General features: G+C 37.0%; 3 protein-coding genes across 3 annotated transcripts in view; 2 read left to right on the top strand and 1 right to left on the bottom strand.

Annotated features, from left to right (window-relative positions):
* Positions 1 to 1,935, bottom strand: part of LOC110029591 (DEAD-box ATP-dependent RNA helicase 36) — a 43,876-nt gene extending 41,941 nt beyond the window's left edge. The window contains exons 1-2 of the mRNA XM_020731944.1: positions 1,085 to 1,935; positions 847 to 868 (exon numbers count right to left, since the gene is read on the bottom strand). Coding sequence (XP_020587603.1) covers positions 847 to 868; positions 1,085 to 1,621 — 559 coding nt within the window. The 5' untranslated portion in view covers positions 1,622 to 1,935. The remainder of the gene's footprint in view (positions 1 to 846; positions 869 to 1,084) is intronic.
* A 443-nt stretch (positions 1,936 to 2,378) lies between these two features.
* LOC110029590 (pentatricopeptide repeat-containing protein At1g77405) overlaps positions 2,379 to 13,534 on the top strand; it is an 18,150-nt gene continuing 6,994 nt past the window's right edge. Inside the window, exon 1 of the mRNA XM_020731943.1 lies at positions 2,379 to 3,792. Within this exon, the coding sequence (XP_020587602.1) occupies positions 2,426 to 3,733 (1,308 nt within the window). The 5' untranslated portion in view covers positions 2,379 to 2,425 and the 3' untranslated portion in view covers positions 3,734 to 3,792. The remainder of the gene's footprint in view (positions 3,793 to 13,534) is intronic.
* LOC110029588 (cyanogenic beta-glucosidase-like) lies at positions 8,389 to 10,566 on the top strand. Its single transcript, XM_020731941.1, has 6 exons — positions 8,389 to 8,532; positions 8,950 to 9,025; positions 9,133 to 9,204; positions 9,301 to 9,388; positions 10,029 to 10,290; positions 10,385 to 10,566. Exons 1-6 carry the CDS (start codon positions 8,389 to 8,391, stop codon positions 10,538 to 10,540), a joined length of 798 nt encoding a protein of 265 aa, XP_020587600.1. The 3' UTR covers positions 10,541 to 10,566.

The raw sequence follows: 13,534 nt of genomic DNA, 5'->3' as shown, positions 1-13,534 counted from the left end.
GCAGCCGGGTCCCGAGAGCGCGGGGCTTGCTGAACCGGGGCCTTCCCAAGTAGCCTCGAAGGGCGGGCCCCCATCCAACTGGCGCTGGGTCCGCGGGGAACACTTCTCCAACGCCTTCAGAAGTCAAGTCAAAGCTCGGGCATTTTCTATCTTCCTTTGGGAAGAAGAGGGGCCGCTTGGATTTTCAAAACAGAATTGCATACCAGCTGTCCAATGCTTCTCGTCAGAAGCTGGATCGCACTGATATATGTATTGATGACTGTTTAAAAGTTGGAGTAAAAGCCTAAATACAATTTTTGAAATTTGATTAGTACTTCTTAAATTTTTGGCTCTTGAATCAAAATAAATGAGACAAGTTTACCTTGAATCAAGATAGGATTAAACCAAGCTATAGCCATCTCTAGTTCAACTTTAGATCAAATAAACAACTTTAAGTTGATCTGGAGGCTGAATTTGATTAGCATGAGATCAAATCCCTCACAGCCATACAAATAATATGGGATTCTAGAACAATTCATATTGAAAAAACCTCCTCGATAACAAAAACATAACATAAACTTGGTACATTAAATAAAACTGCAACCAAATCGCCATGCCTTTCTTTACTAGTTCGATTTGATATGACAAAAAAAGGCATGAAACCCAAACCCAATCGATAGTTTACTAGTTCGATTTGATATGACAAAAAAAGGCATTCTGGTTCCATTGTTGTGCATGTCATATATTTATACATATTTGAATACGGATACTCAAGCAAGATAGACAAGAATAAAAAGAAAAAGAAGAAATCATACTCAATACGGATCATATTTGAATATTCTCTTCGTCATATTTGAAGAGCCTCTTTTTTTTCTTCTTCTTCGAGTACCTCAGATTCAAGAATCTTGAGATGCTTAACACATCGAACAATCAGACCTGAAAGTCCAGGCTTGACTCACTCTCCTCTCCTTTTCTCTTTTCTGGACAGGTTTTTGGATCTCAATCGCGATATTCTGTACGTCCTCAGTCTGATTTTGGTTGTCGTATCATGGATCTTGATTCGTTCTTTATTGAATTCTCAGAAAACTATCGATAGGGTTTGGACCATTTCGCTCCCAGGGGTCGCAACCACTACATGAGGTCTCAAAGCAAGAGCCCGCGCCTGACCGATCATGTCCATCCCGCCAACAATTAGCGTGCACCGCAATTGCAGTGACGATCCGAGCGCACGGAACTGCTCAGCGAGTTGGCACGCTAGCTCACGTGTCGGAGTGAGAACTAGGGCAAATACACCGTAGGGCTCCATAGCGAGACGTTGCAGGATTGGCAGAGCGAAGGCCGCCGTCTTGCCGCTCCCTGTCTGAGCTATGCCGAGAACGTCATCGCCAGCTAGTATACGTGGGATGCAGTTGCGCTGCACTGGAGTTGGCCGCCGCATTCCAAGCTCTAAACAAGTGTCAACAGCCCACTTAGAAAGCCCAAGCTCAGTGAAGCCGACGATGCTAGATGCATCGGCATGTGGATCACCGTGATCGGCATGAACGATCTTTCTAGTCGAGGAAATATGTTGCAAGGTGGAGTCTACGGCTTTCAGAGGAGACTTGGATTTGCTGGAGAATAGCTGGAATGGTTTTTCCTCCATTGCTAGAGGGCTACTTGGTTAAATGGTTATGGAATGGGATCAAAAAGAGCATTTTTAATCTTACTCAATTAAACTTCTCCACCGCTTGGCTTTAAATCCTGAATTTGTAAATCCTGGCAATGAGCGGATTAAGGAAATCCGCGAGTCTGACGAACTCCTCTTCTGCTTCTCACGCTGCTGCTCCGCCGATGCTTCCCAGCTAGCTCTAATCGCGCGGTGATTAGGTCACGAAGGCTATGGTTTTGGGAGAAATTGGTAGAGGCGAAGGGGTTTTTCTGCGAGACCGAGAGAGGCGGAGTGATGTACGCGAGGGTTTCAGGAGAGCAGGGAAGGGATTCAAGGAATATATGGGTTTGGGGTTTTAATTTAAAATTATTAATTTAAGTTATTAGAATTAATAATTAACTAAATATATTATCAAATTTATTATAAGTTAACATATTTATATAATTATTTAAGAGCTATTTAATAAAAATAAAATACAGATTAGTTTATTTATTTATTTATTAAAATTTAAGTAAATATTAATAATTAATATAATTAGAAACTAATTAAGTAGCTATTAATAAATAATAAATATTGTTTAATAAATAATTACTTCAAAAAAATTTTTCTGATCAATTTGTTTGGGGAATAATTATTTATTAATCAACATAATTATGAATAAACTTTAAAAATAAAAAAAAAGTTTTAAAAAATACAGTTCGATTAAATTAAATTATTACAGTTAATTTTTTAAATTTCGTCCAATGTCATTCTTCTGTGAAGAGAGTCACGAAACAGCCACTCGCCACTGAGGCGAAGATGTTCCTTACTCCGCCCGCCGCCGCTAACCGCAACGTAGACCATCTCCTTCGCCAAGTCATTGCCGCAATGATCCAACGCCGCCCCTTCATCCCTTCCTTCCATCCCTCGCCCTCCTTCTCCGGCTGGACCTCCGACCTCATCTGCACCATCCTCGCCTCTATTCCCCGCTTCTTCTTTCTCTCCCCCCGCTCCATCGGCCGCCAACAACTCTCCTCCCGCCACCGCTCCCCTCTTCGCCAACGCTTCCTCCGCCGCGAAGCCCGACCCTTTCGTCCTTCCGCCCACCGCGACCATTCCGTCGTCCTCCTCGGCGTCTATAAAGCCCTCGAGTTCTACTCCTGGGTCCAGTTCTCCCACGACGAGTCGACCTGCCACGAAATGGCTCGCCTTCTCGCCAAATCTAATATCCTCCCCCCTCTGTGGCGCTTCCTTCGCTCGAACGAACATCTCGTCAACATCGCTACCGTCACGACGGTGATCAAAATACTTGGCGAGCAGGGCCTCGCCAAGGAGGCGCTCGCTGCTTTCTATCGAATGAAGCAGCTGCACTGCAAGCCAGATGTCCAATGCTACAACACTGTCATAGCAGCTCTTTGCCGCGTGGGAGATTTCAAAACTGCTCGGTCTTTGCTTGAGCAGATGGAGCTCCCTGGTGCTCGGTGCCCAACGGACACTTACACTTACACTATATTGATTTCGTTCTATTGTAAGAGGAGCATGCAGACTGGGTGCCGGAAAGCGATCAGGAGGAGGATATGGGAGGCTAATCATATGTTTCGGAGGATGCTGTTCAAGGGGTTTGTCCCTGATATTGTGACCTACAACTGTTTGATTGATGGCCTCTGTAAAACGTACCGGATTGGAAGAGCACACGAGCTGTTCAATGATATGCTTATGAAGGGTTGTATTCCGAATCGGGTGACGTACAATTCATTCATTCGGTACTATAGTGTTGTTAATGAGGTGGATAAGGCGATTGAGATGATGAAGGAAATGGTTGACAGGAAGCATGGAATGCCCAGTTCAAGTTCCTACACGCCAGTCATCCATGCTCTGTGTGAGAACGGAAGGGTTAACGAAGCAAGGGAGTTTTTGTTGGAGATGGTTAATGGCGGTCATGTTCCAAGAGAGTTTACATATAAGTTGGTTTGCGATGCATTAAGCAGATCAGGGGAAGAAGGCTTGCCTGAAGAGGTTCTCAGAAGAGTTGAAGAAGGAATAGATGTGAGATTCAGGCAAGTTTTGCGGGTGAAACCTCTGATGCAAGTTAGTGGAGTCAGGAGCAAGAGCTTATTGGAAGCATAAAGATGATGCTAACCCTAAGGCTAATGAATTCCAGATCATATTTACCAACCATATTTCGGGTGAGAGCTGCTAAGTTGTCCATTTTTTTCAGATTTTGACCACACTGCTGCAGTTATCACTTATTCTCAGTGATAAATATTCAGAACTTTATTCATGTTGCTGCCCTGCATCTCGTTCATTCTACTTTATCGAAGAAATGAATGGTTTGGATTCTGTTAGCTGATTTGGTAGAGCTTGGGCAAATTTGTGTTGGACAAACGCTTGGGGATGCTGAAATTTTTGTTGAGGGAATAAGACAGTGAGAATAAAACAAAACGGTAAAGCTCATAAAATTTTGATGACAAACTAAGAAGTTATATGGGAAGTTATGTGTCAAACATTGAGAAGGCATAAAATATTGTTGAGAAATTAGGGCGAGTAAAAACATGAATCGACACAAATTCAGAAGAACACCAAGATTTAACGAGGTTTGACAAAGATGCTTACATCCTCGGGAGCAGAGCGGCGACTTTCTTTCAATATTCAGAAAAAAGTACAGATTACAGAATATGGGATAACACATAGGGTTACATACAGACTTATTTATAACCCTAGACAGAACAGTAAAGGAAATTTTGGGTACAATATGTAATTATCAAATTACCCATGTACCACCCCCAACCCACATAAGGGAATTCCCTTTATTTGGACAGAATCTTTCACTCCGCTCCGCTCCAGCATCTGCCCCTTTATGGTATATGAGTCATATCTAACAAATCTTCTTGGCGAATATTCAGCCCCTTAGGAGAAATACATCATGGAGTTTCTTACATACCAGAAGTGGGTTGGGCCACCATGTTTCTCTAGCAGTTGCAAACATTCAACAAGTCCAAGCAATGCAAGAACTTGTTGATAGGAACTGACTTGGTCAACATATCAGCTGCATTTTCATCAGTATGAACCTTCTGCAATAGTATCTCATCAAAAGCAATTAATTCTCAGATCTTGTGATACCTGACATCAATGTGATTGGTTCTCGCATGGTACACCTGGTTTTTAACCAGATAAATAGCACTCTGACTGTCACATGTAACTGAACTCCACCTTGCTCAACGCCCAGTTTCTTTATTAGCCCAGCAAGCCATAATGTTTCTTTTGTAGCTTCAGCTACTGTCATATACTCATCTTCAGTTGTAGATAATGCCACAATAGACTGAATTGTTGATTTCCAACTTACAGGCCCTCCATTCCATCAAAAGTAAACACATACCCAATTGTAGACCTTCTACCATCTAAATCACCTGTATAGTCTGAATCAATGTACCCCACAACTGAAGGATTATACTACTGACTGCTAAAAATAATATCATGTCCTACATTACCCTTCAGATACTTGAAAATTCACTTGTCTGCATCCCAATATCGTCTTCCAGGTTTAGACATTTATTTGAAGACCTGACTTGCTAAAAATAATTTTATGTTCTACAGTACCTTTCAGATACTTGAAAATTCACTTAACTGCTTCCCAATGTCGTCTTCCAAGTTTAAACATTTATTTGCAGATTTGACTAACAGTATGAGTCATATCAGGACAAGTACATATCACTGCATACATCAAGCAGCCAACTGCACTGGCATATTGAACATTTATCTTGTCTTGGATTTCTGTATCTGTCTTAGGATATTGTTCTGAAGAGAACTTAAAATGATTTGTCAAAGGAGTGTTTACAGGCTTTGATTTGCTCTTCTCAAACTTGTCCAACAATTTCTCAACATAGTCTCGTTGTGAAACATAATCATCTTGAGTCTCTGTCTCGATGAATCTTCATTCCAAAAATCTTCTTCATAGGACTCTAGTCTTTCATGTCAAATTTTAGGTTCAATAAAGCTTCCACGAACATCATTTATATTCTTTGCAACAATCAGTATGTCATCAACATACAGTAATAGAAAAATAATAGAACGATCATCAATGCTCTTTACATAAACACAACAATCATACTCACATTTCTTGTAGCCAATCTGAATCATGTAGTAGTCAAATCACTTGTATTATTATCTTGTAAACTGTTTTAACTCATACAACGATTTCTTTAACCTGCAAACCAGATGCTCCTGTCGAGGTTGAGTGAACCTTTCTGACTGATTTATGTAAATCTGCTCCTCCAGATCACCATGCAAGAAAGCAGTTTTAACATTCATCTGCTCCAAATGCAAATCCCAAATAACTACTAATGCAACCATTGTCCTGATTGAAGTATGTCTGACCACAGGAAAAAATATCATCATAATCTATCCCCTTCTGCTGTGAAAATCTCTTTGCTATCAGTCGAGCCTTGAACTTTTCCCCTTCTTTTTCTGATACTGCTGATTTTCTTTTCTACATCCACTTGCACCTAATAGTCTTTTTTTCCCTCGGGAAGCTGAACTAGCTCCCATGTGCGATTTTTTTGAAAAGACTTCATCTCCTCAACCATTGGACTTATTCATTTCTCTTTTTCCTAGCTAGTGATAGCTCATTGAAAAGTAGCTGGATCATCGCTGTTGATAAGAAGTGCACAAGAGACCAAGTCTTCATAACCCAATATGCTAGGAGACCTTATATTGGTGTGTCTCTGTCTGTCTCTTGCTATCTCTGGCTAGATTATAATTCTGTAGATCATCTGGAATAGAATCACTTGGTGTTGGATTTGAACCTTCAACCTCTCAGTTGTTTCTGGATGCTGTTCTAAATTCATCTACACTACATCTGAACTGGAACTGTTTCCTTGCATCTTGTCTTGATTTTGCTGTAACATAGACTGTTCATTAAAAACTACATCTCTGTTGATCACCATTTTTTTTGCAATCAGATCCAAAAACTTGTATCATTTCACAATTTTCTTACAGCCCAGAAAGATGCACTTCTTAAATTTTGCATCAAGTTTTGATCTTTCATCTCAAGGTATATGCACATAAGCAGGACAACAAAAAATTCATAAATAATCGAAATTAGGTGGATTACCTGTCCATACCTCTTCTACGACCTTGCCACCCAATGATGACTGAGGTGATTGATTGATGAGATAACATGTCATATTCACAGCCCTCTGTCCAGAAACTCTTAGGAAGTCTTGTATTCAGTCTCAAGCATCTTGCCCTTTCAGTTAAGGACATGTTCATCATTTTTGTCACACCATTTTGCTGTGGTGTCTTGTGCACTGAAAAATGTCTATGAATCTCATGCTCCTCATAGAACTTCTGAAACTGCAAATTTGTGTACTTTGTGACATTATCGGATCTCAAATACTTGATCTTTCTGCCAATTTAGTTCTCCACCTCAGTTTTCCACAACTTGAATTTAGAAAAGACTTTAAATTTTTGTTTCAAGAAATACACTCAAACTTTTCTGGAGAAATTATCAATAAAGGTAACAAAATACAGAGATCCTCCCAATGATGATTCTCTGGTAGAGCCCCATACATCAGAATGCACATAATAAAAAATCTCTTCAGTTTTATGTTTTTCAGTCATAAAATTGACCCTAGCCTGTTTTCCAAGAACACAAAACTTACAAAAATCGAGCTTGCAGCTTTTAACGTCATGCAATAGGTTTTTTCTATGCAATTCTGTCATCTCACGCTCACTGAGATGACCCAGACGCATATATCATAGCTTTGTACTATCATCATCTGACTTCACAGAATGAACTCCACCTACAATTGTACTCCCCAACAGTTTGTAGATATTACCTGCAGTTAAATTTTCTTTCATCACAGTCAGTGCACCCTTAACAATTCTAATGGTTCCCCTATCCTCATTTGCTTTAGGAACAAATCAATTTCTATGTGAAGTACCCAAATAAATCAAATTCTTCTTCAGATCTGGAATATGTCTGACATCACATAATATTTTAATTGTGTCATCATACATCTTAATTCTGACTTCTCTAATACCAACAATATTGCAGCATCTATCATTACTTAGATAAACTGAGTCATAATTAGTTGACTTTTATGAAGTAAATCATTCCCTATTAGGTGTTATGTGTTATGTGATAAGAGCATCCTAAATCAAGAATCCATGTATCCGTGAACTGAGTTGATGAAACTGAAAGCATATCGTCATCACTGCAGGCTGAATTGTCACTCTGCACCACATTTATAGACTTCGATGATCCATTACCTTTCTCCCCAGTCTGCTTCTTGAGTTTTGAACAATCTTTCTTTATATGACTTGACTTATTGCAATTGTAGCAATGAATTATCTTTTTGCCTTTGGACTTGGATATGGAATTTCACCTTCTAGAATTCTCTTTCTCTTTCCACGGTCTTGCTTACCCTTAACATATAAACTGTCGCCATGAGAGCTTTCTTCTGCATTCTGCTTCCGCTGGTTGTGAGCTAACAATGCTACAGTGATCTCATCAACTTTGATAGTTTCTTTCTCATATGTAAGAGTAGTCACCAGGTATTCATAGGAAGAAGACAGTGAACACAACAAAATCATTGTTCGGTCTTCATCCTCAATAGTTACATCAAACCGTGATAATTCTGTCATTATCTGATTGAACTTGTTTCTTCAGCTCATACAACTTTTGCTTCAAATACAATTTATTCGTTAGAGATTTAATCATAAACTGAGTTTTCAATTTCATCCATACCTCCCCCGGAGATTTTAGATTCATTACGTGATACATGACCTTATCTGTCAGGCATAGATGTATAGTTGCTGCAGCTCGTTGTTGCAATTCTTCTCAATTTTTATCTTCCATAACATCTGATTTTGCTGCCAGCAAAGCTTTCAAGATTCTCTGTTCAGCCAACAGAACTTTTACTCTTGTTTGCCACAATCCGAAGTTATCAGTTCCATCAAACTTCACCACCTCGAATTTCGCACCAGATATTGTCATTTGAAATTGATCATGCAACAAATTATTCTGCAAATTCTTCTTTAATTGCAACACATCAATGTTATTTGAATAACACACAATAACATCTGAATAGCACACAATAACACTTGAATAATATGAGGGAAATATTCTCTTGTGTTACGAGACCGATCAACTCCACGACGTAATTTCATTGGACTTCGCACGTAGCTCTACGTGCGGAGTCCTGATGTAATATTTTTTCTGAGAATACCGTGCAAAAAATATTGGGAGTTTTTTTTTTATAAATATAGTCACATTTAAGAGAGAATTAAAGTTCCAACTCCCTGTTGTGCTAATTTGCTAATTATTTTCTTGAATATTTTAGGAGGACGTGGGACTCTTAGCTGACCTCGGCTTGGATGCGTATAGATTCTCCATTTCATGGCCAAGAATTTTGCCACGTATAGATATTAACTTTCATCCGAACAAGTTCATAAATGTGACTATTTTGTTAAATATTTTCTCTTTTGTGCTATTTATACAATATTTTTGTATGATGGGGTTGCAGATGGTCGTGGCAAAGTAAATCCGGAAGGAATTCAGTATTACAAGAATTTGATAGATGAGCTCCTTGACAATGGTGACAAAAAAATGAATAAGTTTATGGTTTGACATTTATATGAAAATATTATTATAATTGATACTTTTATATGAATATTTATTTTGTATTTTGTAGGAATAGAGCCTTTTGTGACATTGTTCCATTGGGATTTGCCCCAAGCTCTAGAAGATGAATATGGAGGCTTTTTGAGCAAAAGAATACTGTATGATATATATTTTTAAGACATGATGCGTCATTATTTCATAATGTCTATTATATGTTGACATGTATTTGATGTTTATTTGATATAATGTCGATATGTCATATTGGAAAATATTATATAATATATGGGCATTTATAAGGGTTTCTATTTGGGTTACTATGTCTGGCTCAAAACTAATTCGACCTGAATGTTATACATGTTGAAAATCCCAACCCAAACCTGATATGCCTTCAATCGGCTAACCCAAATCAAACCCATATAACCGTCTAACATAACAAATAGTAGTTATTTGGGTTTAAATTGGCTCAATTTCAGATTGAAGAGCCAATTTGAAGTCAATTTAGGCTTGGCGGATCATTTTCGGGTTAGTGGGTCAATCTGAACCCGAACCCAAAAATTAAAGAGGTTAGGATATTTAACCCAAACTCGATCCAAAAATTATTCTGGTCAACCCAATTGCTCAACTTGAACCGACTAAAAATTATCAAATTATTAACAACCCTAATTACATGAAAGATTTGCATAGTATAAATCTATAAAAATGTAAAGCCTTAAGTGTGAGACATATAAATATACTTAATGTTACATATGTACCCAATCAAGCTAACCCTAAGACCTATAAAATTATACATTTTTGCAGAGAAGATTTCAAAAATTATGCAAAAGTATGTTATGAAGAGTTTGGAGATAAGGTGAAGCATTGGATGACTCTAAATGAGCCATGGACATTCTCCACCCTTGGATATGGTGAAGGTGCACTTGCTCCAGGTAGATGCACACAAGGCCTTCCTGATCTTAGCTGCCCAGCTGGAGGAGATTCTCTCATAGAGCCATATATTGTTTCCCACAATATGCTCCTAGCCCACTCTGAAGCAGCAAAATTATACAAAAACCATTTTCAGGTATTTAACTCTCATTTTCTTATAATTGTCTTCTTCCACTTTTAAGGTGTTTACATAAATAACTGTTTTTTTATGTAAATTAATTAATTTGCAGGCCAAGCAACAGGGGAAAGTGGGCATCACCTTACCATCATACTGGTTTGAGCCATATGATAAAAACCCTAGTGACAAAGAGGCACAACAAAGAGCACTTGAGTTTAATCTTGGATGGTATGTTATTAATACACAATATATATTTAACTTTAAATGAGAAAATAGGACGAAGAAAAACTAGGAATCAACACAAATCCAAAAGAACACATAAAGATTTACGAGATTCGACAAAGATGTCTACATCCTCGGGAGCAGAGCAGCGATTTTTCCTTCAAGAAAAACAGAAAAGAGTACAAATTACAGAATGCGGGATAACACATAGGGTTACATACAGACTTATTTATAATCATAGACAGAACAGTAATTGAAACTTTGGGTACAATATGTAATTACCAAATTTCTCATGTACCACACCCCAACCCACATAAGAATACTCCTCTGATTTGGACAGAATCTTCTACTCTACTCCGCTCCGCTCCAACATATGTCCATTTATAGTATATGAGTTATATCTAACAAATATAAAGTTCTGTAGATAAAGAAAACAAAAAAATTTCAGTTTTTTTATATGACCAGTTGAACTTAAACTGCAATGAGAATTTAGGAGTACCCAAACATAATAAAGAATGATCAAATCATGAAAATTTGAAGCAAAATAACTTTTATTTGATATATTTAATAAATTTTAATAGCAAGATGGCATAAAATGGAAGCATGAAAATGATCTTGTATGACAAAACAAGCCTGATCCAAGGAATAGAACTTGCTTGGATGCCAAATGATAGAGAACAACCATGCTCGAAAAAAAGATGTAAAAGTGAGAATGGTTGAATGGGTTTAACATGAATGACATTGAAAGGGGCAGTAACTGCAAAGATTGATGCATTTTTTTCAATATTCTAGAATGTTCTGTATAGTCTCAAGTAGAAGATTCTAAGATATTTGTATTAAATGAGAATACTCTAGAATATTTAATTATGAGGAATTTATAGTATGTTTTTTTAGAAAATTATGTAAGAGTTTAGAAGTTTCTTGATTTAGTCTCTTATGTCTATAAATATGCATAATTATGATGTTGCCATGTAAGCTCAAAATGACTCAGCAAAGTTAAGTAATACAATTCTTCATATTCTCTTCAAAAGTTTCCAACAATTGGTATTGGACCTTCGTTCGATTATTCATTGGGGGCGTTTTACAATTTCAATGTCTATAATGCCCAAGTTCAACCGCTCATATGTCCCGATTCTAATTTTCAATGGAGCAAATTATGATTTTTGATTCACCAAAATGAAGATCTATTTTTGTTCCCAAAATTTTAAAAAGATCATTGAAGAAGGATGCAATGTGCTAGAAAACTTCAATTATTTCAGCAAATCAAAAGAAAACGCTTTAATAGAATCAACAAAAAAGCTCTAAAGCATTATTTGCTTTACAACAAACAATGACGATATCTCTCCTGGAAACATGGGCACAACAACTGCAAAACAAGCATGGGGCAAAGTATTGAAAAATTTTCAAGTTAAGAAGGTACACTCCATCAAATTGCAAAATCTTAAACAAGTTTTTAAGAATCTTAAAATGAAAGATAAAGAGAGCACAAAAGTTTATTATTCTAAATTAATGGAAATAGTTAATCAAATGAGTGCCTATGGAACAACAATTCCTGATAATGAAATAATAGAAAATATACTAATTTCTTGTGCAAAAAAAGAGTAAATTAGATGAAAAATAGAAAATGGAATTTTCTTAGGTTATAATACTCAATATAAAGTATATAAAGTCTATAACTTAAGAACAAGGAAGCTTTTCATTATTTGAGATGTGTAATTTGATGAAGATGCTAAATACAACTGGAAGGGAGAAAAGATTGAACGAAAGAGTCAACAATGTGCCAATAACACATCAACAAGTTGAAGAAGTCAATAATCAACCAGGATCATCAACACAAGCACATATATAAAAGCCATATTGAGATGCATATTCATCTCCAAAAGCGCCACCTAAAAGAACAAAATCTCTAGTAGAAATCTACGAGCATTGTAACTAGACAAGCATGAGGAAAACAAGCTTTGAAGAAGCCTCAAAGCAAGAAGTATGGAGAAAAGTAATGAAAGCATAAATAAATATGATCGAGAAAAATAAGATACAAGAGTTAGTATACTCTATGCTAGAAAAAGAGATACTCGGAGTTAAGTGGGTCTACAAGATGAAACACAATCTTTATAAATTGATTAAAAAATATAAAGCAAGACTAGTTGTTAAGGGATACTTATAATAATTTTGAATTGACTATAATAAAACATTTGTTCTAGATGCACGGCATAATATAATAAGAGCATTAGTTGAACTTGCAACACAAAACAATTGGAAGATATATGAACTAGAGGTGAAATTTGCATTTCTAGATGACAACTTAGAACAAGAGTTTTATGAGGAACAACCTTCAGATTTTGTAGTACAAGGCCGAGAAGAAAAAGTTCTCAAGTTATATAAGGTTTGTATGACTTTAAAGCAAGCTCTAAGAGCTTGGTATAGTCGAAATGTCAAATTGACAACTATGTCATCGAGCAAGGCTTCAGGAGTAGCAAAAGTGAGCGAACATTATATATCACGACTTAAGGTATGAGCTACACTATAATTTTCCCCTTATATGTAGATGATCTTATCTATGCAGTAAATAATAAGAAGATGATTAATGATTTTAACAAAGACATGATGAAAACATTAAAGATGACTGACTTAGGTTTGATGCATAATTTTTTAGGATGGTAGTAATTCAAAATGAGAGGGGGGTCTTCATCTAAAAAAAAATATATACATAATATTTTCTTAAAGAATTTTATCATGAATAATTTTAAGATAGTAGCTACTCCCCTAGACAACAAGATACTTATTAAGGATGATAATGTATGAAAAACTGACAACACATTCTATCAAAGTCTTATTGGAAGCTTAATTTATTAAACAATTATGATATTAGACAGCATGTATGTAACCAGTTCACTCTCAAGATTTATGCAACGTCCAAACCAAGTTCATCAAGGAGCAACTAAGAAACTTCTTAGATGTCTAGGGCTGTCAATTTGGCTCGTTGTTCGTAAACAGCTCGTGTTCGGCTCGTTAAGTAGCTCGTGTTCGGCTCGTTCGTTAA

The sequence above is a fragment of the Phalaenopsis equestris genome, unplaced genomic scaffold, assembly GCF_001263595.1.
Source record: "Phalaenopsis equestris unplaced genomic scaffold, ASM126359v1 Scaffold000597, whole genome shotgun sequence".
NCBI classification, from domain to species: domain Eukaryota; kingdom Viridiplantae; phylum Streptophyta; class Magnoliopsida; order Asparagales; family Orchidaceae; genus Phalaenopsis; species Phalaenopsis equestris.
The sequence above is the reverse complement of the archived record's forward strand: the minus strand, read 5'-3'. Positions and strand labels throughout refer to the sequence as shown.